The 24,024-nt window shown below is 42.8% G+C and overlaps 1 protein-coding gene across 1 annotated transcript; it reads left to right on the top strand.

The window, feature by feature from the left end:
- The first annotated feature begins 34 nt into the window (after nt 1-34).
- On the top strand, nt 35-22,557 carry tm9sf4 (transmembrane 9 superfamily protein member 4). The gene is made up of 18 exons (XM_060063975.1): nt 35-121; nt 1,294-1,404; nt 1,530-1,629; nt 3,399-3,555; nt 6,077-6,221; nt 7,124-7,247; nt 12,339-12,454; nt 12,550-12,661; nt 13,028-13,098; nt 13,180-13,312; nt 13,698-13,779; nt 13,878-13,953; nt 14,099-14,182; nt 14,747-14,922; nt 16,917-16,980; nt 17,116-17,235; nt 17,454-17,543; nt 21,427-22,557. Exons 1-18 carry the CDS (start codon nt 50-52, stop codon nt 21,574-21,576), a joined length of 1,983 nt encoding a protein of 660 aa, XP_059919958.1. The 5' UTR covers nt 35-49; the 3' UTR covers nt 21,577-22,557.
- Nucleotides 22,558-24,024: the final 1,467 nt, after the last annotated feature.

Here is a 24,024-nt window from a genome sequence, read left to right as displayed (position 1 = left end):
ATATATATATATATATATATATATATATATATATAGCGATTGGTCAATAATGACCCGTTCACAAACATTTCCTCTGACGTCATTAGTGACACGTATATTCAAGATGGCGGCCGTGGCTTGGGTAAGAGAAAAAGCCATTTATCTTTCTACTAACCCTTATTTACTCTGACCATTTCTGTCCTCAATCAGGTCTGATGCATGGGCTGCATTAAAAATGTAGTATTGTTTCGGTTTTTGTTGTGGGAAATACTATGTTATATTAAGAATGGTCTTTGGGCCTCGTCGTTGACCGAGGTGTGTGTGTTAATGTTGACGGAGGTGCTAGCTCAACGTAGCTAACGTATTACAAAAAACAATCGGTTTTATGCTAATTTTGACATCCTAACACATAGCTTCAATGCATCAGTAACGTTAACCTTGTTCTGGAGTCCTTCGCTTTGATTTGGTTCGCTTGCATCACTTCAGAACTTGTTAGCTACAGAAACTGAAAGACAGACGAGTTACCGAGTAGATCACTGAACAGACCGAGAGGTTAGGGCGGTCTGTGGAAGGGTCCTTTAGTTGGTCTACATACTTGGATATATATATATATATATATATACACATATACTGCTGATGTAGATACTTATAACACATGTATACTGCTGGACATGTGTCCCATATCCTAACCTCGACGGAGACATCACTGCTTTGAATACCGCATTCCTTCACTTCTTCTACGGAACACAAGTCAGCAGTACTTTTAGAATCAGATAATTGTATTACATCTTATTGTACACCTACACAGGAGTACAATTCTGCGGCTTGGCTCCTCAGACATAGCAGCAACGATACAAGATAAAGAGAAATAAAAATATGTAAAAATAAGTAGCAGCATAGATCACAATGCATAATAATAAAGTAAAGTATAAAGTACAAGTATTTAATACTTAGAGAAACTAAGACAGTCGTTATAATAAGTAATGAGTTGAAGTCAAGTGCTGCTAGTGTTACCTAATTGCATTTTATGGATTGTAGTGAATAAGGATCGCCAGCAAAGTTCCCAAACTCATTCTTTATTTTTTATTTTTTCATCATGTGTAGCTGTCAATGTTGTACTGAAACATGTCAGGGTTGTATATTAAAACAATTGCTTGGCTGGTCGATTTTCTTCCACTTACCTGTAAAAAGATGGGTAAGATTGTAAACAGAACGAGTTAATCTTCTGATGTTGGTGTAGTCAGCACTTTACAGTAATAATTGTACACAAGTGGTTCAGGTTAATCAATATTGGTTATTTGTTTTGTCTTGCAGGAGACGGGGTGGGCCTTGGTCCTCGTGTCGACCTTCCACGTCGTCTTCCCATTCTACGTTCCTGGAGTCGCTCCGCAGGACTTTCGTGATAATGAGCCAGTGGATATAAAGGTAAATCTGAACGCTTCATTTGATTCTCATAGGATGTTTCTTTCCCAACTCACGATACAATTCTCCCAGTTTCCCAGATGAGAATTGCACCTACAGATATTTATTTTTCTCTCTTTTGTTTTCAGGCAGTAAAGCTTACGAGCTCCCGCACCCAGCTTCCTTATGAATACTACTCGTTGCCTTACTGTAAGCCAGAGGCCATTCTCTACAAGGCAGAGAACCTTGGTAAGCAGCCTGCCATCAGTGCACAAAGCATCAGTCATGACAAATGTATTTGGAAAATACTATTTTGTGAATATTGCCTAACCTAGCACTGGGGCTGGCCCCGTTCCTAGGTTACTTGTTACTGCTTTATGTTTAGGTCTCGCGGAGTGAGAAACCGTTAAGTTAGTTACCGTTACTATTCCTACGGTTCGGAATTGAATTCTGTTTGATGGTTGAATAAACCGTGGACTAGACACTGCCTCCGCCTCGTATTTCAGAACATCGTATTTGAGAACATTACCATATAATATATAATTTCACGGCCAAAAGCTGTGCTCGCTTCCGGAATATTATGACTCGTAAAGACTGCGTCGGGCTCTCTGACGTCTCTGGTTTGTGTGAGCGATAAGCAGAGTTACGAAATAGCAGGCGGCAGGCGCAGTTTGAAACTGCTGTTATTTGGAACAAATGTGCTGTACTTTCAACACAAATCTAACTATGTCGATGTTGACAATAGCGGCTCGTTCCATATCTCGTGGACAAATATGTTATTATCACGCTGATTTGAACAGCCCTAGTTAAAACACATTTCTATTTTGCAATACGCTTCAAAAAGCAGAACTGAAATATCAAGAGTAAGTGCTGTGAAGGAAGTTGCTGTCTTTCGGAGCCATTCTTGTTCCCACTCTGACTCCGAGCTTCAATGTAACAGGGGTCGAACAGTGGAGGCTGCTCATTTAGTAGAAAGACAAACACACACATCCGTATATTCGATTGCAGGGCTTGTTCTGTGTTTAGTATAACGGACTGGTGTGTTGTGTGATGGAAGTCGTAATGCGGCTGTATAGCGGCGCTACGGTTAGTGCTCTCGCTGGAAACTCACGTTCCAGTTAGACACACTGCGTTGTACATTGTAGAGCTGTTGGAATGAATTCCGGGAATCGACCACAAATTAAGTAGTGAAGAATGGTGTAATTACTATTGAAATGTTTTTTTTTTGTTGTTTTTTTTTTACAAATGTTGGCTAACGTAAGCATGTCTAGGAAAAAGTTTGGTTCCTGTTGGTTGTCAGTTGAGGTCATGGGTAGGTAGGGACTTTATTTTATTTATTTTTTATTTTTTCCAGCGGCAGCGAATGATAGGTAGGACTTTTTTCTTTCTTTTTATTTTATTTTTTTCTTTTTCTTATTTTTATAGCAGCTCAGAAAATAATTTGGGTCGCACATAAATTGACAGGGTCAGTCGGAAACCGTAACCGAACAAAAAAATATTTTAGGCCCTAGCCCTTCTCTGCTGGCCTAATCACATGTAGAAGAGGATGCTTTTGCACATGCGTTATACATGTTTTCACACATGTTACAAACTTGAGTTTTACTTTTTCATCCAAGAGTAATAATGTAGCAAATGGCTGTTTGCTGATGTGGTGGATTATGATAAATGTTGTATCTCACTGGCATTTGGAGGAGTTTTTATTGCGTGCCATTTATCGAGGTGCACTGTTATTTTAAACGGGTGACATTTGGTGAGCACATTATTATTGATCATTGTCATGGCATTCGATGTCTTAAAGGTTGTCTCTTCCCCCCCCCCCCGTATGACTGCATCGATTGAGTGTTTTGGGACGCCCTTGCCTCCTTGTAAAATAATCCTATGGAGAACCCTGATATTTTTTATTCACTGAACAACTGTGTCGGTCTAAGTGCTCTCCTGTGGTAGTCCATCTAATGCCCTTCCCGAATCATGCACACCGAGAGTTATTGGGGTGAATTTCCTATGTTTCCTGTGTCTAGGCGAGGTGCTGCGGGGGGACCGCATCGTGAACACGCTGTACAGCGTGGCCATGAATCAGAACAAGAAATGTGAGGTGGTGTGTGACAAGAAGAAGCTCAGCGTGGCGGAGAGCAAGCTGGTGGCCGAGAGGATCCAGGAGGAATACTACGTCCACCTGTGAGTAGGGTTGAGCACCGAAACTCGGTTCCAGTAGGGAACCGGTTCCGACGTAAACGGTTGTAACGAGTTCGAATATGAACGCACATTTCGGTTCCTCATAACGGTGCCTGGCGTTTTTTAACGCCCCCTGCCCCGCCCCCATGGTGTTGCGGCGTCAACTTGCGTTAGTGCTGGGCGCTATTACCGGTTCAGACTGAATAACGGTGTGTATTTTCGTTAGGAAATGCTTTTGTTTTATACCGCCATACCGGTGTATTTGATGACACAACGTTCGGAACGCAGCGCTGCGCGACACTGTTTCAGACGGGACCCTTTTCAATGTTGCGCTAAACACGCATGGTACGACTACGACTTTCTTTATAGGTCCATGCCTGCGAGGCGTGGTATTTCAGGCCAACTGGTAATCGAGTGTGTCTGTGTCACGGCTTTCAAACATATAAACCATAAAGCCTATGGGCTCCTCGAGACTCGGGACGGACTTGTCAACGCGCTGCGGCATCGCTTACTTGATGTTGTTTTGATTGAAGATCGGCAGGTTGTAGTGGGGGAACGTGTGTGTGTGTGTGTGTGTGTGTGTGTGTGTGTGTGTGTGTGTGTGTGTGTGTGTGTGTGTGTGTGTGTGTGTGTGTGTGTGTGTGTGTGTGTGTGTGTGTGTGTGTGTGTGTGTGTGTGTGTGTGTGTGTGTGTTGGGGAATTACAAACAATGTTGGCGTCTCCTGTGGCTGCCTTGCGCACCTGAGTTATGTTACTTAATATGACTTTGGCAATAATGTTGCGATGCGTGCCTGCTTTCAGCAAGTAATTAATATTATTATTATTATTATTATTACTCAGAACAAGTCGTGCATGTATGCAAGTGTGTGCAGTTTCGCTTTTTTAAGTACCGGTTCGAGAACCGTTTTAGCACCGGAACCGTTTGAAAAGTACCGAGTAGGCACCGGTATCGGATAAAACCCAAACGATACCCAACCCTACCTGTGAGTCGCCGTGCTCGTTGAGCGCTGGAAGAGACAACTTATTGATACCATTCTTATTATTAGGTCTTCACTCTCTTTGGACGCCTGTTGTTATAGTGTGGTTGAAAAGCAAGCCAAACTATTAGTCTAGTAAGGTAGACGGGTTGGAGGGCTGCGGCGTGGTTCTGAGTAAGTGACTCAGTTAGTGCAACGGGGCTCTTAGGTATATAAAAAAATGGTCTTTAAAAAGATAAGCTGACCAAGGTACTCTCCTTCAAGTTAAAAAACCTGTGATAAATAGGCTAATTTAAAATATAATTCTTAAAGTAACATGTTTCGGCCGTTGTAGGCCTTCATCAGGGCATTAAATTATTTTTTATTAGTCTTTTTTTTTTTGGTATTTTTCCTCCCTATTTTGCGTAATTACCTTTTCTTAAAGTTTTTGAGGTATTTGCACTAAACCCCGACCAGAAAGCCGGTCATATATCAATGCAGTGCTAGTCTACTTTTAGAGATCAACCATTGGAGACTTTCTTTTAAAGGTTATTATTCCACCAGCAGTGAGCCATTAAGAGACGTTTTGATTTTACCACACCTGGTGGTATAATATTTCACCTTTAAATTAATATGTATAAAATGTATATTTAATATCGAAAGTAAATGGGGCCAAAACGCTAAAATCTACCTCTACATAACTGAACACCTGGGAGTTGTCAAACAAATCAGCATATGTAAACCGGGAGTAAGCAGCCATCCAAAAAGTTAGGAATAGCTCCGCCCCGGTTTATTTAACATTCTTAAACCTGGTATCTGAGCTTTTTTTTGCTGGATATTTTTGCCACAAGGACCCATAATGTCCGCCTGGAAAGTTTTTTTTCTGTATCTTGAAAGAATCGTGAAAACTAACCCGTATACTCAAATGTTCTGAAATTGTGGATTCTGTTCTGCTTCAGAGAACCCCAGGGACCTACAATTTGTGTTCCCAGAAGAAAAAAAGAATAATTCAGTCCCAAATTCAAATTCCTACTGTTGCAGGTGCTCACCGAGCTATTTTTTAATGGAAATCAATGGGGAAAAACACTGACTTCAACCATTCCGAAGGTGAACAATTCAGGGTAGTCAAAGTTGGTACATTTGTAGAAAGCATGTGTAAGCTGGTCTCAAACAAGTAGAGGAACTCTTTGGTGACAGGGGGCCCTATACTTTCCTATCCAAAAGAACAATTAGGCCAATCATTCAGCTTCAAATCAGCCCAGGGACTTGAAACTCGACGCGTTGCCCATTAGCCTTGCTACTATTAGCATGTTAGCATGCTAGTGGAATATTGCGCACAAAACGAATTGGCTCATGTGACCACACGCGTGTTCTTCAGAAAGGCCATGCGGCAACATGTCTAGTTTCCAATGGCGTTATTTTGAAATGTGGGTCTCTCAAAGCAAAGCAAATCAATCCTTAATAGTATTTTCTCCGCTGTACCAGAATTTTCTGCATTGTGATGTTGATTCACCACTCTGTCAATACTTGAAGACCTGACGCAAACCTGGCCTTGCTTTGGGTTCTAGGATTGCAGACAACCTGCCGGTGGCCACGCGGCTGGAGTTCTACCCCAACAGAGAGGCCGGGGCCGAGGAGGAGCAGAGGAAGGACTTGGTGAAGGACATCCAGTACGAACATGGCTACAGGCTGGGTTTCACAGACAACAACAAGGTACAGTGCCATTGTTAAGCTGTATTTACAGTTCTGCGTACAGCATGTTTGTGAAGATCCGTGGCAGGATGTAGATTTTCAGAAAGCTGGCTGTATAGCAGGGGGTCACATTAACGTGTATACAGGAGTGTACTTGGAGGTATTATAATAATTGACACAGGGTCTCAAATGAACACCTGACAAGCGGCAATTGTCACTCAATTTTCCGTTTGGCGAGTAAATCTTGGAAAGCTATCTGCCAGGCTAGCGGGTCACGGTTAGTAGTAAAATAGACATGTAATTAAATATCTGGCATTGATGGCTTGGAGGAAGTGACTCATGTTTGTCCCTTCACAGTTTAGACACTTGAGCCATGCTACTGTTCACTGTACGGTACATCAGCTGCTCTACACCGGAGCTCTCCGCTTAACTGTCACTTGCCGCCGGTCTGCTGTGAGCTTCCCGTAAACCAGATAGATATTATAAGTGGGCTCTATAGGGGACGGGATCTATAGGGGACGGGATCTATAGGGGACGGGATCTATAGGGGACGGGATCTATAGGGGCCGGGTTCTATAGGGGCCCGGTTCTATAGGGGCCCAGTTCTATAGGCACCCGATTCTAAAGGGGTCCGGTTCCAAATTTCTCAAAATCTATAAATCTATCTCGCAAGACCAGTCGTGTCATTAAAATCAAATCACTGGTGCAAAAACATACAGATTGCCTCATAAATGTATTGAATAATATGTTCAATTGCCTGTAAATTCGCGTTAATATAACAATTGAATGGCCTTACGCCCTCGTCCGCTTCATTTGTCATTTGGTTGTTGGTGGTCAAATGCGTGGCTACATTTAATATGGGGACATTGAATTAACATCATGACTCCCCATGTGTTAATGGTTTTCCCCTTGTCTATTTTCAGTTCTACCTGCACAACCACCTCTCCTTTGTGCTCTACTACCACCGAGAGAGGCTGGAGGAGGGGAACGACCACGACTACCGGGTGGTGCGCTTCGAGGTGGTGCCCCAGAGCGTCAAGGTTGAAGGTATGCTGGTGCACAACAGACTAGTCGCTAGTTAGTCTGTTATAGGGATCTACTACTACAGGTTAGTTGCTAGTTATTCGGTTTTAGGGATCCACAATGACAGAATAGTCCCTTGTTATTTTGTATTAGGGATCTACCACTACAGACTAGTCCCTAGTTAGTCTGTATTAGGGATCTACCACTACAGACTAGTCCCTAGTTAGTCTGTATTAGGGATCTACCACTACAGACTAGTCCCTAGTTAGTCTGTATTAGGGATCTACCACTACAGACTAGTCCCTAGTTAGTCTGTATTAGGGATCTACCACTACAGACTAGTCCCTAGTTAGTCTGTATTAGGGATCTACCACTACAGACTAGTCCCTAGTTAGTCTGTATTAGGGATCTACCGGCCGGACTAGGAGAACACTGTAGGGCAGGCTTTTCCTACTGTAAAAGTTCAAAAGGTCCTGTTCTGCGGGAATGGTGGAAAACCAGGTGATCCTGCTTTTCTTTTGCACCAAGGCTAAATATCTAAACTGCACCCAGCCCAATGTATTAAAAGAAGAAGCAGACTTAAAAAAACGTGCCAACAAATTAAGCAAATGCACAAAACGTGGCTGTAAATGCAAACTAAACCCCCAGATTATTGGTAATGTGCCTATATATCTTTAAATCTATATATTCTCTGATGGCGCTCACCAGCAAACCCCTTTACTTATTATTTATTCTGTTTGTTTTTCATTCGGCAAGTAAATGGTCACGCTTCCATTCCTGTTTTCATATAAAATACCAAACAAGTTGCAGTACCAGAGTTGCAATTCCAGGGCTATGAATGTGGTTCACCGTTATGGATACAATAAGGGCACTGTTTGTGTTTTTCTGCCATTCGGAGTGAACAAAAAAACATTGTTTGCGACTGTAAATGGGGAAGTGGCTGAAATAAAATGCATTGAGAACTTGACCAATGAGATGTTCAGCGCTGTGAGCCCCACCCTAAAGTTCCTGTTTTAAGAAAATAATTATAATTTATAAACCTGTCTTCCGGGGAGCATTCCCCCCCCCCCCCGGGCCCCTTGATGGTCGGAAGTCCACCCACCATAGTCTCTAGAAACCCTGGGGGAAACACTCGGGTCAGGTGTCACATGTTCATGGGGTTCTCAAGATATCTACCTGTTTCATCAAGTTTATATTGTCAAATGTGCATTGGATTTATTGATTTATTTGGAAATTTAGCCAAAAAGTACCTCTAGTTAAACCGCTATCTTTGCTCTTTACTTTATCAACATCAAATATTGACTCGGGTACTAGTATGATGTGCTCTGACCCTGACGTACTGGGGGGCTACCTACAGATATTGCACCAGGTGGTATTCAATCTAAAACATTACTTAAATCTCTGTTGTATCTTTATTCACTCTAACCCAAGTAGCAGCCAAACGGATGATCTCATTCTGAGCCAGGTAGAACCCTGCCGTGGGCCACATGTGATTGCCTTCTTCAAATGCCAACACTGCCTAGTTACTTGGGATATGTTTACACAGTTTTGAATAAGAAATAAAGAAAATGTCAAGTGGCTTGCGTTGGCTAGATAAGCATTTGATTGTCCGCTGTCAACCTATTTGCTAGTTCAAATTACGAGCAGAGATGGGTTGTGGGGTAACATTCACTTCTACCACAATTTTTAACAATTTAACTTGACAATAACTTTGAAAATATAATCACCCTGTGCTATATTGTTTGCTCGGTTATATATACTTAACAGGCAAGTCTGAAAGTCTTGACTGAAAGTCAAGTCAAGTTTATTTATATAGCACATTTTAAAACAACAGTAGTTGACCAAAGTGCTGTACACAAATACAATATAAAAAACAAAACAAAGAACAAGAAGGCTTAAAATTGCATATTAGCAACAACAATGAATAAGATAAAAATAAAATCTTAATCTGTATTAAAAGCCAATGTAAAAAAGCGAGTCTTTAGTTGCGTTTTGAACTGGTCTATAGACTGGGCAGTTCTCAGACTCAGGGGGAGACTGTTCCAGAGATTAGGAGCGGCCACAGGGAAGGCTCTGTCGCCTTTTGTTTTTTGTCTGCACCTGGGTACATCCAGCAGCACCTGCTGAGCTGACCGAATTTCTCTAGATGGAGCATGGATGCAGACCAGCTCTGACATATATTTAGGTGCCAGCCCATGTAGAGATTTAAAAGTAAACAACAGGATTTTTAATTTAATTCTAAAAACCTCAGGAAGCCAGTGGAGAGAGGCCAGGACAGGGGTAATGTGGTCATATCGCCTTTTCCCAGTGAGGAGACCTGCAGCAGCATTTTGGACCAGTTGCAGGCGACGGAGCAGACATTGGTCCACACCAAAGTAAAGAGAATTACAGTAGTCTAAACGGGACATTATGAACAGGTGAATGACTCTTTCAAAGTCCTTTGGTGGGAGATACGGCTTCACTTTCGCTAGGAGTCGCAGCTGGAAGAAGCTTGTCTTCACGACTGAGCTTATTTGCTTGTTAAATTTAAAACCATTGTCGAAAATAACTCTGAGGTTGCTGACAGCAGGGCGGCTGTAGGTGGCAAGGGGACCAAGAACACTGTCGATGCCATCCAGCAGTTTGGGTTTGCCAAAAACAATTATTTCGGTTTTATTATTGTTTAGTGATAAGAAAGTTAAGTTCCAACCAGGTTTTCACATCTTTCAGACCGTTTGACAATGCATTTGTGGAGTCTTTGTTTGATTTTAACGGCAGGTAGATTTGTAGGTCATCTGCGAAGCAGTGGAACGAAATGTTGTTTTTTAAAAATGGAACCTAGGGGCAGCAGATATAACGCAAAGAGAATTGGAGATAAAATAGAGCCTTGGGGGACCCCACAGACTAGTGGGGCTGCAGCTGAGGCGTACTGGCCTAGATGAACAGAGAAGGTTCTCTTGGACAGATATGACTTGAACCATTTTAGGACATTTCCAGTAATACCAACACAGTGTTCCAGGCGGGATAAAATAATCTGGTGGTCGACTGTCAAAGGCAGCAGTCAAGTCTAAAAGCACGAGCGCAGCAGAGCTCCCCGAGTCAACAGTTAAAAGAAGATCATTAAAGATTTTTAAAAGTGCAGTTTCTGTGCTGTGGCGTGATTTAAAACCAGACTGAAACTTTTCTATTATGTCATTAAGATCCAGGTGTAGCTGCAGTTGTTCTAAAACCACTTTTCAACACTTTAGAGAGGAAGGGAAGCTTAGAGATAGGCCTAAAGCTGGAGAGAACAGAGGGGTCGAGGTTGTGTTTTTTGATAATGGGCTGGCAAGGCAGGTGTTTATTAACGTTAAAATGTATGGGCCAACAATGTTAGATACGTCTTTCAGTAATCTGGCAGGAAGTGAAGACTTGATTGCAGAGATTTTATCGATAAAGAACGCAAGAAATTGTTCACATAAAGGTAGTGATGGCACAACAGCAGGAGAGTTGCAGGGATTAATGAGATTTTTTAGAGTGACAAAAAGAACCTGGGGCCTATGGCTGTTTTTGGCCACAAGGTTGGATGTAAATTGGGTTTTCGCAAATTTAACGGCTTTCTGGTAATTTGCTAAACTGTCTCTTAAAATCCCAAGGGAGACATAGAGTTTGTCCCTCTTCCATTTTCTCTCGGGACGCCTACATGTGCGTCTAAGAGTACGAGTGTAATCATTGAGCCACGGCTCAGTGACAGGTTTGGGGCGTCTATCTTTAAAAGGTGCAATCAAGTCCAGAATATTAGAGCAGGTAGAATTAAAGAACTGAGTATCTCCTCCGCAGATGTATTTTCTAAGTCACTTGTGGGAGGCATAGTCAATAAAAGCGACGGAAAACTGTGACGCGGTCAACGGATTCAGCGTGCGCAGGCGCCGCGTCGGGGCACGCGTTGAGGCCTGAGCGCCAGTCAGAGTCGGAGTGAACATCACCGGTAAATGGTCTGAAATCGGCACATCACAAATTTCACTAATACACATATACATTTAAGCCATGGGACAGAACAAGGTCTAGTGTATGACCCTTTTCATGTGTCGGGGCAGTAACGGACTGTGTGAGGTTAAAAGAGTCAATGAGATGAACTGAACTGGGAGGAGTTGTTCACGAATCGTATGTTCGTTCAGCCTGGTTTCCGATAGCGGTAAATCGCATCATGGAATGGACCCCATTGCACGGTTCTCAGCTGCGTCAGTCAGACTCAGTGGAGTTAGTGCTACCGGAAACTCGACTGAACGAACGAACGATTCGCGAACGACTCCTCGTGGCGAACTGAATCACGCAAACTGGGTCACGGAAACAAATCATTGAATCCACCACTAAGGGAATGTGTCATTTGAAAACAGTCAACTATGAGGACCATTGTGTGGAGCAGATTTTACGGCATGCTGTATGTTTGCAGCTAGCACCGAGCTGCCCAAAGTGTTTGGGTGGATTCCAGAACAGATTGAAGTTATCGATAAAAGCGAAGTTATGAATTTTGCAAGTGGACTGGAGCCATGTATTGAGATTTAGGAGTCTGCTAAACCGCTCTGGGCGTTGGGACATGATTGGCAGGGGACCACTGATTTTAAAAACAGGCTTTCCGCAGCGTTTTAAGAAAGAGAAGAGGTCGTTAAAATCCCGCTTTGTCAGCTCGGTTTGTCGACGGGCCATATCATTGTAGCCTGTGTGGACTATCACTCGATGTATGGAGGACGGAAGGGAATGAATAAGCTCTGGAAGTTTGTCCAGGATGGATGTGACTTTGGCTCCAGGAAAGCAACGTGTAGTGGCATTGAAAAAACGGATATTCCTGGTTAGGGGAAAAACAACTTTGCAATCATTTTGGCATTACCGATGCTGGATAGATCCGGATTTGATGTAGAGGACACTTGTTGAACACTTGGGATAGTCTCCTGAAAGACCATTTAGTCAATTGAACACCATCCATTGAAATGTCTGAACAAATCTGTTTCGGTGTGTAACACATCGGAACAGTTGTGTGGTACGCTAAACGGCTGCGTAGTTCAGTCATCAGTGGTGGCCATGGCAACACATCCCAGCACTACTCCACCATGATGCACAGCGCTAACGGCACCACCCTTCTGTCTGCTTTTTGTCCAGACCTGAAGCCAGTGGAGAGAGCATGCACACTACCAGAGGCCAGCGGCTCCGCACCCCAGGAGATCGACCCCAGCAGAGAGAACGAGGTCCTCTTCACCTACTCTGTGGACTGGAAGGTAGGTGTCCCCACAATGGAGCCGCACTGTGTTTTACTGAGATCTATCTATGTCAACCCATCCTCTCACTCTTGTTCACTCTCTCTCTGGAACAGGAGAGCCAGATCAAGTGGGCCTCGAGGTGGGACACCTACCTGACCATGAGTGATGTCCAGATCCACTGGTTCTCCATCGTCAACTCTGTGGTGGTCGTCTTCTTTCTGTCTGGTGCGTTGCTTCAAACACATCCAATTTAAAATACTGCTCATAATATTTGCAACCATTTCCGCGTTCGTTTTTCTTAGTTAGGACTCTTGGTTTGTTGTTGTTTTGGTGAGCGGTCATGAATGTGTTGTGTGCCATTAAGAAAAAGAAGGAAAAGCCTGAAACGCAGCACTAGAGAGTTTAGTGTGGACTCGTTTTCTGACCATGTCAATACGTTTAAAAGTAAAGGAAGACTTTTAGGAACGTAGAATGAACTCAACTTTCATCACTTTTACAAAGGAAAAGGAATCGGTGGGATAACGGTTCAATACAATGGTTTGTAATTATGGAACAGAGTATGTTTGAAGCTTTGTGTCATGTCTCCACAAGGCATTCTGAGCATGATCATCATCAGGACCTTAAGGAAGGACATCGCCAACTACAACAGGGAGGATGACATTGTAAGTACACAATCACACAAACGCTGTGTTGGAGAGACGGGAGAGCAATGGGAGAACCCCTAAATCTGTTTCTCTCTTCAGGAGGACACCATGGAGGAGTCTGGCTGGAAGAACGTCCACGGAGACGTCTTCCGCCCGCCGCAGTACCCAATGATCCTCAGCTCCCTGCTGGGCTCTGGCATCCAGCTGTTCTGCATGTTCCTCATCGTCATCTGTGAGTCGCACACTCACCACTCAGTCCCTTCTGCTCAACTCCATATAGGTTTACGTTCTCAATGAATAGAACTGGGTTATGGTTGATTCATTGATGGTTATGAGAATTCAGGTGGTTCTATCATATGTTAAATGTATGGCTTGTATGAGAAATCCTAACAAGTCAGGCTTAAAGATCCTTGCAATTGGTTATATTTCAAGATGATATCTTTTTAATAGTGTTCAAGGCATAAACATCGGTGCACAATATAAACGTGTGTGTGTGTGTGTGTGTGTGTGTGTGTGTGTGTGTGTGTGTGTGTGTGTGTGTGTGTGTGTGTGTGTGTGTGTGTGTGTGTGTGTGTGTGTGTGTGTGTGTGTGTGTGTGTGTGTGTGTGTGTCCCCAGTCGTGGCCATGTTAGGGATGTTGTCTCCATCCAGCCGAGGCGCTCTGATGACCACATCCTGCTTCCTCTTCATGTTCATGGGGTAAGTGCCAAGCTCCATATGGTTCCAGGAAGGTGCCACTTGTAGTCGTATTATTCCGTTTCAATGTTGTGGTCTTCTGCTGACTCTGGACCCTGCAGCGTGTTCGGGGGCTACTTCGCTGGGCGGCTCTATCGCACACTCAAAGGCCATCGGTGGAAGAAAGGAGCGTTCTGTGTAAGCATCTCCCAGCTCAAATGTTTAATGTTGACCCAAGCCAAAGGGATATCTCAGTGGACTCTAATATTGTCTAACCCTCTCACTCGTGGTGATGGTAGAATCCACAATAGTGTTTTTAGTGTCTTTGTTTGCTCCCTTGCAGACGGCCACGCTGTACCCAGCAGTCGTCTTTGGAATCTGTTTCGTCCTCAACTGTTTCATCTGGGGTGAACACTCCTCTGGAGCGGTGAGCACTCAAATTCTCTACCCTTAACCCTCTCTCTGTCACCCCGTGTCTCATCATGCCTTCCTCTTAAATGACTTAAAGACTGCATAAGAAAGATTCAAATGGAGGTTTGTTTTGGTGGTAGGGGTACGTGACCGTGTACCCCCACCTTGCGCATTATAAATGTAACGGCCAATTAGGATACCAAATAGTTTACTGCGGGAAAGAACAGCTGACAGGGACATCTACTCTCCTATTGGCTGTCACTCGTCGGCGGTCGCAGGCATGTGTGTGTGTGACACACAGGCCCATCGTCGTAGCTCCCTCATCCCATCATCGCTGGGGGATATTTTTTATTAATTTAACAAATCATGTAGGGGTTATGCACCATCCTCTAATGAAGCATTCTGGCCACTTTATCCTGATTTGATTATGGAGTGGAAGAGTGTGAGGAAGAGTTATGAAGTTCTAGAATGAACGGATAAGAAATGAAGACGTCTTGCAGATGAGCTTCAATGTTGACGGTAATGGTCTCCTGTTCTGGCTGTATGTGTTGAGGTGTTGCTCCCCGTGCACCCCCCCCAGGTCCCCTTCACCACCATGCTGGCCCTGCTGTGCATGTGGTTTGGCATCTCCATGCCGCTGGTCTACCTGGGCTACTACTTTGGCTTCCGGAAGCAGCCCTATGATAACCCCGTGCGCACCAATCAGATCCCGCGGCAGGTCCCGGAGCAGCGCTGGTACATGAACAAGTTTGTAGGGTGAGTGGGCCTCCAGGCAACCATGGAAACGCATCTGGGGTGTAGCGGTACACTGAAGTCACGGTTCGGTGCATACCTCGGTTCAGACGTCATGGTTCGGTACGACTTTGATACAATGAAGGGAAAAGAAAAAACAAAAATGAAGAAGGCAATTCTTTTTTATTGTCACAGGTTGTACCGCCTAGTGTCATACAGTCTCTCCCCTGAGCTAGCTGCAACAGCCTAAACTGTGTTATCTAAGATGTAAACAGTAAACAATAAGTACCCCACATCACCTCCAGACTCCATCCGTAACTTGTAAACAAAATAAGGCAATCAGTTATAAAATGGAAAATTCAGCATGTCTTATTTATGAAAGTGCAAAGTACACAGAATTTGCGCACTTCCACCGGAGGGTGCGGGTCGGTTCGGTGCGGCTCGGTGGAGTAGTGAGGGTGCGGTTCGGCACAGCTCAGTTACAGCTCGCGTTTCCAGCCCGACACAGTGTAGCCTGCTAATATATAAGGAAAAAGAAGAACGCGCACAATGAACAAAGATTAACAATGTAGGACGTCCAAGAAGGACGGCAAACTTTTGTGCGACATTTTCTTCAATAAACGAAGCTTTCGCCGTTGTCCAGAAATACCTTGCGGATAATGTGTTTGTTTATTATCCCCCTGTCTCACGGAAATGCGATTCTGTCGACCAATCAACGGACGGCGTGTGTAGCTCGAACTTGCCGGCACCCTTTCAGGCGTCTGAGTTGTCCCTGAAGATCGTGTATCTAACATTAGTTCGGCATTACATTAATTAATTTGCACGCCAGTTTTATTCAATTTTATACCGTGTATTCTTCGTGTAAATCTATGCACCGAACCATGGCGTCCGTACCGATTCGGTTACACCCCTAAAACCCATAATGCACCTGTGTGCTCACACACTGGAACACCATTTAACCCAGGGGTCACCAACCTTTATGAACCTGAGAGCTACTTCATGGGCATTGAGTCATACGAGGGGCACCCCGTTCTATACACTCTTCTGAAATAACAAATTTGCTCAGTTTGCCTTTAGTTATATATTACTATTAATGATTAATGATACTCATCTATGTGAAGACATGTTAATTAATTAAGTCATGTTAATGATTTCTCACAATAATTATCAACAATGACTTAAAAAAGGTGGGAAAGAGCGCTGTGGCTTTATACATATGTGTACTAATAGTCTAACCCTCAATCCAACGCAAACATCAAAATCTACCGATGCTCATGCAGAGCTTCACAAGTAATTCGCCGCTGGTGTCAATGGCGCCAAATGGCATAGATTACCATGTTGATGCTCATTTAAAACGTATTAAAACGTTTAAATAAAAAAAAATCGTTTTGGGATTAATTTGCTTGTTTGTATATTTGGTTTAATTTCAGATATACTTATGTGAATATATATACACACAAAATTATATCTGCGACTAAATTTGGTTTTGATGTTCAATATTTGCTTTCTGATCAATAGCTCATCGAGAGATTTATTTTAGATGATTCTTGTTTATACATTCGACAATGTGGACACGAATCTCCAGAAATTACATTAAATTATCAATTTGAGATTATTTTTTTCTAGGCCTACTTAATATTCTGTAGGCTATATAATGTATACAGACAGGAGCGTTTCACGCTGTGCTGTCATGATTCATCTTCCAGTCAACAGCGTCTAGCTGGCCCAGCGAGGTTTGGAGGGCGGATTGGCCAACGTTAGGCGTGGTCTTTGTGGCCAGATGTTTTATCTCTCGCGTCTTTTTATCTAGCATGGCTGGGCGCTCACTTCCTTTGTCTTATGAGTGGCTTTTGGTGGGAAAGAGTTGTTCAAGAATGAGTAGTGCTATGTTTAGAACAGGCCTGCGGGCGCCTCATGTGGTCCTTGCGGGCGCCGTGGTGCCCGCAAGGACACTGTGTTGGACTGTGTTGGTGACCCCTGCTTTAACCCAACTTGCCGTTTCTGTTTGTTTGCACTAGAATCCTGATGGCCGGTATCCTCCCCTTTGGTGCCATGTTCATCGAGCTCTTCTTCATCTTCAGCGTGAGTTCATATGGTCCCGTGTGACTACAGTTAGACCTTCAGATGAACGGTTCATTAGGGGCACATTAACCCAGCTTTAGTCTTTTTCCCATGCCAAGTGTGTGTAATTCTCTATGTGTTTGTCGACGACTGCAGGCCATCTGGGAGAACCAGTTCTACTACCTGTTTGGTTTTCTGTTCCTGGTGTTCATCATCCTGGTGGTGTCCTGCTCGCAGATCAGCATCGTCATGGTCTACTTTCAGCTCTGTGCAGAGGTACTGGCGAACATCACGGTCTTCTAGTAGAATGGGATACCCCACCAAACGTGTGGGCGAGGTTTACAGTCTGTTCATTGCTGATGACCCGGAAAATGATGGGTTGGTTGAACATTGTGACGGTTGTTGAGTTTGTTGCTGTCCAGCTCCAACTGTCAGTTCAATGGTCAACAGTAAAGGCCCCATGTTCTGACTTTGCTTTGTACGTTCTCTCGCAGGACTACCGATGGTGGTGGAGAACATTCCTGGTGTCTGGAGGCTCAGCTTTCTATGTCCTTGTCTATGCTGTCTTTTACTTCATCAACAAGGTACAACTCAACTGATTCATGTATCATGAGGCTGGGTAGGGACTAGGGGTGTACTGGTTTAGCTCTGCACTAAGGATTCTAGAAAAACCCCAAACTGTGATTGAACACGCAGTACAGATCTGAAGGCGTACTCCTGCACTCGTTTGGTAGGCGCTTCTCTTTCATCTTTCGTGCCAAAGTGGTGGCTGAAACATTTCTACAATATACTGCACCTTGCATTTGGAAGATGTATCTATGTATTTATCAAGTCACAAGTCAGTTCTCAATCAGAACTGTAAGGCCATGTGGCCTAGAAGGCTTGGCCTGGTTCCAACACTTTATGGTAGATGTGAGTACACATTGTTCAGTAGGAGATAAGATGGGACATAATATAATGATGTTGTATGAAATGCTTCACACACCAAGGCGTTAAGGCTGATTTATACCTCCGGATCCGGACGAAATTCGTCCGGAAATGCGTTGTCTCCGGGACTGCCCTTAATACCTCCGTCCGGTTTCCGGTCATTGATGTTACGCAATACATCCTCTAGAGGGCAGTGACTCTCGTGTCACAAATTACCGGCATCAGCAATCGCAAACATGGCATCTGTAGAGATGATTTTTCTTTGCGTCATCCGAAATCGAAAAAAAAAAAAGGCGCATAAAGTGTAGGCCTACGTGGCAGTGGCATGTGACACCCCTCACCAACCCGCAGATTCTCTACTCAAAATGTTGCGCCATTTTTAAATGACCAGTTACAACTCATTGCCAAAGCAGGTGAACAATAAAATAAAAAGGTCAGGTATATTGTATAATATAAGTATAAAACGTTAAATACAATATATATATATATATATATATATATATATATATATATATATATATATATATATATATATATATATATATATATATATATATATATATATATATATATATATATATATTAGGGCTGTCACTTTTTCCAAAAATGAAATTCGAACGAATTTCGAATGTCCATAATTAATTCGAATACATTCGACCCCCCCCCCCCCCCCCCCATAGAACTATTAAAAAAAAAAAAAAAAAAGAAACACGACAACAACTGTTGTCGTGTTTCTTTTTATTTCTTGTGGAAATCACGTATACCTACTGAATTCAGAACAGCACAGGATAAAAACACATCTTTGATAACACATTTGTAAACACAACAAGAGGAAGCTCCGACACACAAGTGCGGCTGTCTTTTACGCATTAACAATAACTGCTCGGAGCGCGATATGCGGAGCGCATGTCGTCCATGGCACACACAGCCTATATAAACGAACAATCTGTGAGGCCGACCTCCAACACGGCATGCTGCTCTTTTGTACTTGTAAAGAAAATTACAAGTAGTCTCGCAGCTCTCCGTTACCGCTGCAGCTGCAGCCGCTGCAGGCTGCCCATCGCGCCCAGCGCAGCAGCGGACTTTTCTCCCTGTCGTGTGCGATCAGTGTCGGTCTCCGTTTCAATGAGCTCGTGTGAGAGGCTTTCAGTCACGAGATGTTTCTGTGCAGGGGAAAGGTGGACTAACCGGGAGAAGCGGGGATCCAGGAGGGCCGCTTTATTGAGGAAAAGCCACTCGCCGCTCTCTTCTTTATAGCGCATTTTTACAGTTCGAATGGAGAATTACACTTCGAATTCGAACTTTTCACCCCACCTTCGAACGAATATTCGAACTTCGAATAAAAAGTGACAGCCCTAACATATATACACACATCATAGATATTATACTACTCTCTATTTTCGCGAATGGTTGGACTTCTGACTCTACTGCCGCTTCGATTTCCGTTGGTATTGCTCCGTTTCTTCCGGAACACTCCGGATTCGTAAGCTCAGAGGCGACGGACCCACTGACGTACGAAACGACCTCCGGGACCGGACGAAAGGGTTCCTATCCGTATTTACCGTAGGGTGTGAATGTTTCCAGGAAGCCTAACCCTTGCTGTCCAGACAGAGCCTCATCTCCCACAGCGCTGTGGCTTTATACATATGTGTACTAATAGTCTAACCCTCAATCCAACGCAAGCATCAAAATCTACCGATGCTCATGCAGAGCTTCACAAGCAATTCGCCGCTGGTGTCAATGGTGCCAAATGGCATAGATTACTATGTTGATGCTCATTTAAAACGTATTAAAACGTTTAAATAAAAAAAAAAATCGTTTTGGGATTAACTTGCTTGTTTGTATATTTGGTTTAATTTCAGATATACTCATGTGAATATATATACACACAAAATGATATCTGCGACTAAATTTGGTTTTGATGTTCAATATTTGCTTTCTGATCAATAGCTCATCGAGAGATTTATTTTAGATGATTCTTGTTTATACATTCGACAATGTGGACACGAATCTCCAGAAATTACATTCAATTATCAATTTGAGATAATTTTTTTCTAGGCCTACTTAATATTCTGTAGGCTATATAATGTATACAGACAGGAGCGTTTCACGCTGTGCTGTCATGATTCATCTTCCAGTCAACAGCGTCTAGCTGGCCCAGCGGGGTTTGGAGGGCGGATTGGCCAACGTTAGGCGTGGCCTTTGTGGCCAGATGTTTTATCTCTCGCGTCTTTTTATATAGCATGGCTGGGCGCTCACTTCCTTTGTCTTATGAGTGGCTTTTGGTCCGGCTGGGGTAGAGCCATACGTTTCACTTTGGGTTTGGATGTTGTGAGGTTGACAGCGGGCGTCATGTTAGAACTCCACCTGCCCGCGCTGCCACACGGCCAACAAGACTTCAAAAGCTGTGTTCTGGAATATTCAATTCAATACCCTGTTTTGGAGCTTTCTCAACATAATATAAAATGTATTTGCATAATATATTATATAATATATTCTTATATGCTAGGCATGCACCGAAATGAAAATTCTTGACCGAAACCGAAAATACTCGAACAGTTGGCCGAAAGCGAATATCGAATGTGGCTTTTGCTGTTTTTCATTCATTTCATTCATTCATTTTAACAGGTGCGCTCGGCTCTTTTTTCATCGCCGTGTATTGTCATTTAGTTGTTTACAAACTCACGTGCGGCTCTTTTTTAATCTCTTTTGATGATGCGCACCTGGCTCATTCCACACTGGTTGCTTTCTTTTATTCACATCATCAAAAATAGAAATGTTCGGTATTTTTTTTCGGCATTTTTACTCATGTTTTGGGCCATTTTCGGTGCATCCCTATTATATACTTGTTTGCACCCTAATCTGCACTAAAGTGTGCTGTTGCTACGGTTTGAGTGTTAGGTAAACTAAACAAACTCTGCCCACACCGTGTCTTTTTATTTACTTTATATATTTTATTTAATTCACGTGGATTGTGTAGTTACACTTCAAAATACCATTTTACATGTGGGATGACTACTGTTGGACTGAGAGGGGAGGTTTACATTTTATAATATTGTAATATAATACCTGTACACGACTGTAAATGACCCTTTAAATGTATGAATTTAAGACCTCTGAACTATAAATGTTTGTTTGTTGAGCTTTTTCAAATGCTGGGTTTTCAGGAAATGCTGGTATTACGGATAGGAGTCAGGGAAGCAAATAGAACAAAAAGGTCTATACAAAAAAACTATTTTGAAATCACTGCTAATATAAATGGGTCCTGAATCACTGAAAGGCTTTGTGTGCCACTTGGGTCGAGCACTTCTGCATCCTGCTTGTCCTAACCAGTTTGCACCTCTACAAACTGTAGTGTTGAGTGATGTTAATCCCAGTATAGATGCCCTGACTAGGACCATTTAGCTGGGATTGGTCTGAGCACTGTCAATTTAAAACGGGAATATATTCCTTTAAATGCTGTGTGTATCAAGCGTGTTAATTAAATGGATAAACCAAGGCTCCTCAGACAGTAACGTGTGCATGTGTCTGTGGTTCCAGCTGGACATTGTGGAGTTCATTCCCTCTCTGCTGTACTTTGGCTACACGGCCCTGATGGTCCTCTCCTTCTGGCTGCTCACCGGCACCATCGGCTTCTACGCAGCCTACATGTTCATCAGGAAGATCTACGCCGCTGTCAAGATTGACTGACATGCTTTTCTTTCTTTTTTTGAGGAGTTATTTTTTTGCCACATTTTTTTTTAATCTATATTTTATTCATGTCTAGCAAGCACTGACTTGTGTGACTGTTTGTGTGTGTGTGTGTGTGTGTGTGTGTCTGCGCGCGTGTGTGTGTCTGCGCGCGTGTGTGAGGGGGGAAGGGACAGCCAAGGTGGGAGTTTACGGTGTTGACAGCTTCACTCACCGAGCTGAAGGAGGAAAGAAACCAAGAAGCTGGCACACACGCTGCTGTTCTCCTCGCCATCTTTTACTCTCATGCTCCCTGGGACCGACTGCTTTCTTCTGGTTTAGGACGTGTGCGATGCTGTTGAACCTTTCACACCAGAGATGGGCCAAAATACGTCTTGTCTGTAATTCTTTGATAATTTTTTGGACTTTTTTTATGAGCTGTATCAGTTGGGCAGGTCTTTGTTATCCTTATTTTTAACAGAAGTGTTGGTCTATGAATGAAAATAATTATATTAATATTATAGTGGCTTTACTCTTTCTTTTCTCTTCTCTTGTGAAAAAGGACTTTGTGATCACGTTAGTTTTCTACGATCAGAGGTGGTAGTTGGGACTGTGGTGGTAACGGCGCTGGGGTTGATTTGGTAGAGCCCAGAAAGGCTTGATAATTCTGTATGAAACGTGGGAGGATATTAAACGGTTGGATTTGTATTTGTCCCTGTGTGCCCATTTTCATTTAGACACGGCTCCGATCATAAGCTTTCTTTTTCCAAAAGATGTTGGCTAATTCTGCCGATTGGGGGCGGGGGTTGGTCTCACCGCTGCTGAGCACAGGCTACAGACGTGTTGAAGTTACATGACCAATCACAGAGCCAGAGTTCTCATTGATGCTGCTGCCGTTAATGGAAACAATGAAATACAATGCAAAGTGAGGACTACCATGTATGTGTAATTATATAAAAGATCAGAATGTGGACCTTTATGATAAAATGACACTTGAATGGATCCCCTTCTGAACGCTGTGGTCTTGCTTTTTTCTACAAAGAATTCACATTTTTGTTGTATGTGTATATGGTGCAAAAAACTAGCTTTGTAGCAGTGCTAATGCCTTGCAATCTATGCATATATGGACAGGGAAATGCCTACATTTGGCTGCTCGCACAGATCATAAACATTCTTTCCAAACACCCTGTAAAATCCCAGTTTCTCCTCCCTTTGATAGTTATTGTGGTAAACGTGGAGACGGTGGAGGTTGACCTAAACATGTGGAATAGGATTATTCTGAGCTAGGCTGTTTCACTCGTTCTAATCTCGTGATGCGTTTCTTCCTATCATGAATCAGTAACTGCCAAGCTTTATCTTGCAACAAAGTCTTGCCCCTTCTGCAAACCACACACTGGCATTAAGCCGTAATTAAGCCAGACAATATACAATTATGAGGTTGAGTTGCAAAGCTCCTGACCGAAAAACAATATCTGATGGTACATACTGGCATTTATAGGAAAATCAGAACGTCTTCCAAACCATCCAGTTGGCACTAGTTGCGCTTGGCTTTTGTTCTGGGTCGTGTCTAATCCAGGGAAGATGTTTAAGATGGCCGGCCGTGTGCGTGTGAAAGGTGCCAGGCACTTTGTCACTTGCATGACATTCCAAGAGTTTGTTTTGCAACATATTATATACAATCATGACACATTTTGACACTTCTGTAACATGTGTGTGAGATGCGATGCAAGTGCCAAACACTGCGCAATATATATATACGCATATATGTGCAAATAAATAGGAAAAGGGATCAAGGCTGTTCTGATGAATGGTTGATTTACTCAATGCAGTTCTTACTCCGTTCAATCAATATTCTCTATCACAAATTATTGTCACAAAACTATCCTTAAGGCTGATCCACTTTATTCTTCATTGTTATACTTTCTGAATGCATAACATTGACTTTGAATTCATGAATAAACTTTCATTTAGTGTTCCCTGGGCCTTTTAATTGTGAAACATAATTTGTTAGTGAACAAGCTTTACATTTAGTTTAATCGTATGTAAACCTTGTTTCGTTTGCTTAAGCACGCGTGTGCAAACTAAAGTTTGTGTATCTGTATGTGATCTAAAAGAGGCGAATCGACTGAAGCTATAGAGTTGATAAGGATTACTTTCAGAGCATAATATAACAGCTTTGAAGACCACTGAGGGTCCCATGTCAACGCCAAATCCACACTGAGGCCAAGTATTGACTTTGCATGCTTTGCTTTATGAAGATGTCTTAAGATTGCTGGTTTTGTCTTCAACTTGGAGATTTATGATTGAAACAGACTTAAAAGTATATCTATTTTTTGTATAATTCAAACACACTTTCCCTTATTTCTTCTGAGGTAAAGTTTATTTGAGATTTTTGTAAATGACTGCATGCATCCGATTATAACTTTAAACCAGCTTTAACATTTAATTGTTATTGTATGAATGTAGAAA

Source organism: Gadus macrocephalus, chromosome 1, assembly GCF_031168955.1.
Source record: "Gadus macrocephalus chromosome 1, ASM3116895v1".
NCBI classification, from domain to species: Eukaryota; Metazoa; Chordata; class Actinopteri; order Gadiformes; family Gadidae; genus Gadus; species Gadus macrocephalus.
Note: the sequence above shows the minus strand (reverse complement) of the source record. Positions and strands in the feature narration are given on the sequence as shown.